Source organism: Leopardus geoffroyi, chromosome A3 (genome assembly GCF_018350155.1).
Source record: "Leopardus geoffroyi isolate Oge1 chromosome A3, O.geoffroyi_Oge1_pat1.0, whole genome shotgun sequence".
NCBI classification, from domain to species: Eukaryota; Metazoa; Chordata; class Mammalia; order Carnivora; family Felidae; genus Leopardus; species Leopardus geoffroyi.
The window spans coordinates 60,763,036-60,767,044 of record NC_059336.1 but is presented as its reverse complement, the minus strand read 5'-3'; the positions used below and the strand labels follow the sequence as shown (position 1 = coordinate 60,767,044).

The 4,009-nt window shown below is 43.2% G+C and overlaps 1 protein-coding gene across 3 annotated transcripts; it reads left to right on the top strand.

Moving 5' to 3' along the window:
- Positions 1–509: 509 nt before the first annotated feature.
- Positions 510–2,961, top strand: LIPT1 (lipoyltransferase 1). 3 transcript variants are annotated; one of them, XM_045445758.1, is made up of 2 exons: positions 510–697; positions 1,788–2,961. In XM_045445758.1, the coding sequence occupies exon 2, from the start codon at positions 1,789–1,791 to the stop codon at positions 2,908–2,910; it is 1,122 nt and encodes a 373-aa protein (XP_045301714.1). In that variant the 5' UTR covers positions 510–697; position 1,788; the 3' UTR covers positions 2,911–2,961. The 3 variants fall into 3 exon arrangements, with proteins under 3 accessions (XP_045301714.1, XP_045301715.1, XP_045301716.1); XM_045445759.1 differs by having other exon boundaries at positions 510–709; XM_045445760.1 differs by lacking the exon at positions 510–697 and adding an exon at positions 1,345–1,597.
- Positions 2,962–4,009: the final 1,048 nt, after the last annotated feature.

Here is a 4,009-nt window from a genome sequence, read left to right as displayed (position 1 = left end):
CCGCAGATAGGTAACATTCATTAGCCTAAGTGTGTATTTTCTGACCCACTCCTTCCCAGCAGTTTCCATCTCTGTATTGGGAATACCAGCGTTTATTCCTTTAAATGCAATTTGTCTTTTAAAACTGATTTTAGTTTTCTCGCCTTCCAAGTGGAATTATGTGCTCTTTGGACTGTGAGGAGATACGGAAAGACTTGGAGCAATGACTGCACATTCAGTAGGCATCTGCTGGTGCTCTGGCCTGGCCTGGCATGCGACCTGACTGCTCTGGCTTCCTGGCGTCCTCCCTCTGGCCTCGCTCTGCGAATGCCCCCTCCAACCTGACACAGCCGCCCTGTCCTACCTTCGCCCTGGGTGACCATTAGCTCTGCGCTGTCACGTGGGGAACTCCATCTGAACTGCGGGCGCTGTGACTTTCCATTGGAACGTATCCCCATCTCTAATCTGGTTTAGCGCCAGCTGGTCGACTCTGTCAAGAGCCCCTCGGGCACCCACAGCCAGACACCAAAGAATGAGAACGAAGGGCTCCCGGCGTGGCCCCGCCTCCTCTCGGCGCTTCCGCCGCCCAGCCTTCCTCTGGCCCAGTGGGCAGTGGGCGGGGCTGGCCGCGCGCGCAGCCTGACGGGCCGTGGGTCCTCGCACGCGTCCTTCTCCTGTAGGAACCGGCGTGCGCCGTGCGCGCGACTGGAAGAAGCAGGTGAGCTAAGGTATAAGTGCGGTTCGGGGGCGCTGGGGCGGGCGGCCCTTTGGGTGTGAGTGGTGGGTGGACACCTGGGACTCTGAGGCCAGGCCGCCGAGGCCGGTGCTGTACACGCCGTGGTTTTCGCTCACCGCTTGGGACGACCTAACTCTACGGTTAGGAACAGCTTATCCCCAACGCAGGAGGGTAAAAAACTAAAACGCTTGAGTGCCAGGTGTGTGCGTTCCCACAGAGAGCCAAGAAAGCGAAATAAAACATGCGACCGTCGTGAGACTCTGGGTCAGTTATGTACTGTCAAAGATGTGGCAAAATAACAGGTGTTTTGAAGGAGCTGGGCCTACATAGGAGGATAGATGGAATTGTTATCTTTTGCTTTCTGTTCAGTGTTGAAAAGCATGTTTGTAATGCAAAATGGTGGTATCAAAGCGTCCCCCTAGAATATGGAAATAAGGTTGTTGTCTGGGGGAAAACTATAAAACGTAAAGAAACATTTTAGGGAGGCCTGGGTGGCTCAGTCGGCTTCTCCGACTTTGGCTCAGGTCATGATCGCACAGTTGGTGAGTTTGAGCCCAGCCTGGGTCTCTGTACCGACAGCTCAGAGCCTGGAGCCTGCTTTGGAGTCTTGGGTCTCCGTCTCTCTGCCCCTCCCCCACTCGCCCTCTATCTCAAAAATAAGCAAACATTTTTAAAAAAGAAAAGAAACATTTTACCAGACCTTCAAGGCTGATCTGTTACTTAACCATTGAATAAAAAGAGATTCACCGGTCCCAAATGAATCCAAGCCTCCTCTAGGAGAAAGAGGATATCCTGGCTTTAACGGGATCTCTCCAGAGCCCAGAAGTTGGGAAGGTGGTTTCCACAAGGCACATTCCATCAGACATTGAAACTCTTCTTCAGGTTTGTCTTCATTTATTTCCTTTGAGTACTCTGTTGTAGAGTTGTTAAAGACTAACAATAAAGCTAAAAGGCAAGCAAAGCAACTGATACATTAGAAAAATTTTGATTAAATAACCGAGAATCAAGAGCTAGAAAATGCAACTAAATTTTCTTTTTCTCAATTAACTTGTTTCTCTTCCATTTTTAAAAGCATGCTGATCCCATTTTCAATGAAGAATTGCTTCCAGTTACTTTGTAACCTCAAGGTCCCAACAGCTGGCTTTAAAAACACAGTAAAAAGTGGGCTTATTTTACAATCGATTTCTAATGATGTTTATCAAAATCTGGCTGTAGAAGACTGGATCCATGACCATGTGAATCTAGAGGGCAAGCCGGTTCTTTTCCTTTGGAGAAATTCTCCCTCTGTTGTAATAGGTAGACATCAGAATCCTTGGCAGGAATGCAACCTGAATCTGATGAGAGAAGAAGGTATAAAACTGGCTCGGAGAAGAAGTGGAGGAGGAACAGTCTATCATGATATGGGTAATATCAATTTGACTTTTTTTACAACCAAAAAAAAGTACAATAGGATGGAGAATTTAAAATTAGTTGTGAGAGCTCTGAATGCTATCCAACCCCAGCTGGATGTGCAGGCCACCAAAAGATGTGACCTTTTACTTGATGGACAGTTTAAAATCTCAGGAACAGCTTCTAAGATTGGCCGGACTACTGCTTATCACCATTGCACTTTATTATGTAGTACCAATAGGACCTTCTTGTCATCTTTGCTGAAGAGCCCTTACCAAGGGATCAAGAGCAATGCCACTGCTAGCATACCTTCCGTAGTAAAAAATCTTTTGGAAAAAGATCCCACTCTGACCTGTGAAGTACTGATGAATGCTATTGCTGCAGAATATGCTGCTTACCATCAAATTGATAATCATATTAACCTAATAAACCCAACGGATGAGACACTGTTTCCTGGAATAAATAATAAAGCCAAAGAACTACAGACCTGGGAGTGGATATATGGCAAAACTCCAAAGTTTAGTATAAACACTTCCTTTAATGTATTATATGGACAGTCATATTTGGAAATTAAAATAGTCATAGACATAAAGAATGGAAGAATTGAAATCTGTAATATTGAAGCACCTGATCATTGGTTGCCACTGGAAATACGTGACAAATTAAAAGCAGGTTTTATTGGCAGTAAGTTTTGCCCAATTGAAACTACTATGCTAACAAGTATATTACATAAAACATGTCCTAAAGATGATGAACTGCACAGTAAATGGAATATTCTCTGTGAAAAAATTAAGGGAATAATGTGATTCCAAATAAATTTCTTAATGGTTTTAACGATAATAAAATGTTTACTTTGTCTTTTTTTTTTTTTTTTTTTAAGTAATCTCTACACCCAACATGGGGTTTGAATTCACAACCCTGAGATCAAGTCGCACGCTGTATCGACTGAGCCAGCTAGGCACCTTCATTGTATGTCTCTTAAAAAAGACGTAGTCTCTTTCAGTAACTATTCCTCATTAGGAAGTGTCACCTAGTCCATATTTTCTATTTTCTGCCCTATAGATATGTTATCTCTTTCTTCATTGCTTTTTATTTATTTTTTTTAACCTAGCACAGATATGTATTTCTGCTCCTTCCTGTTACCACCATGGAGATGTATACTTTATTTGACAGTGATCTCAGAATTAGTTTTCTCTAGGGAATACAACCCAGACTTCCTGTCACCTCTGAAACCTTAAATTCTAAACTTCTTCCTTTTAATCATACAGTTGACCTTGAACAATGGGTTTGAACTGCATGGGTCCAATTATATGTAGATATTTTTTTTTTACAGTGCTATAAATATTTTCTTTCCCTTATGATTTTTTTAAAAAAAATTTTTTTAGCGTTTATTTTTTTATTTGAGAGAGACAGAGCATGAGCAGGAGAGGGGCAGAGAGAGAGGGAGACAAAATCCAAAGCAGGTCTAGGCTCTGAGCTGTCAGCACAGAGCCTAACAGGGGCTTGAACCCACAAACAATGAGATCATGACCTGAGCTGAAGTCAGATGCTTAGCCAGTTGAGCCACCCAGGCACCTGCCTTATGATTTTTAAATAACATTTTTTCTAGCTTACTTCAAGAATACAGTATATAATACAAAATATGTGTTGATGGTTATTAATAAGGCTTCTGGTCAGCAGGCTACTAGTTAAGTTTTGGGGAAGTCCGAAGTTATATGTGGATTTTCAACTGTGCCATGGTCAGTACCTCTAACCCCCATGTTATTCAAGTGTCTTATCCTCCATCCTCTCCCATTAAAGAGGCGCCCACTGCACTTTTCTAACCCCTTAACTCTCCAAATCTCTTGCTTCCTCTCCCTTCCTACCCAACCCTGAATTCTTTCATGTATACTGTCCTTTCTTATC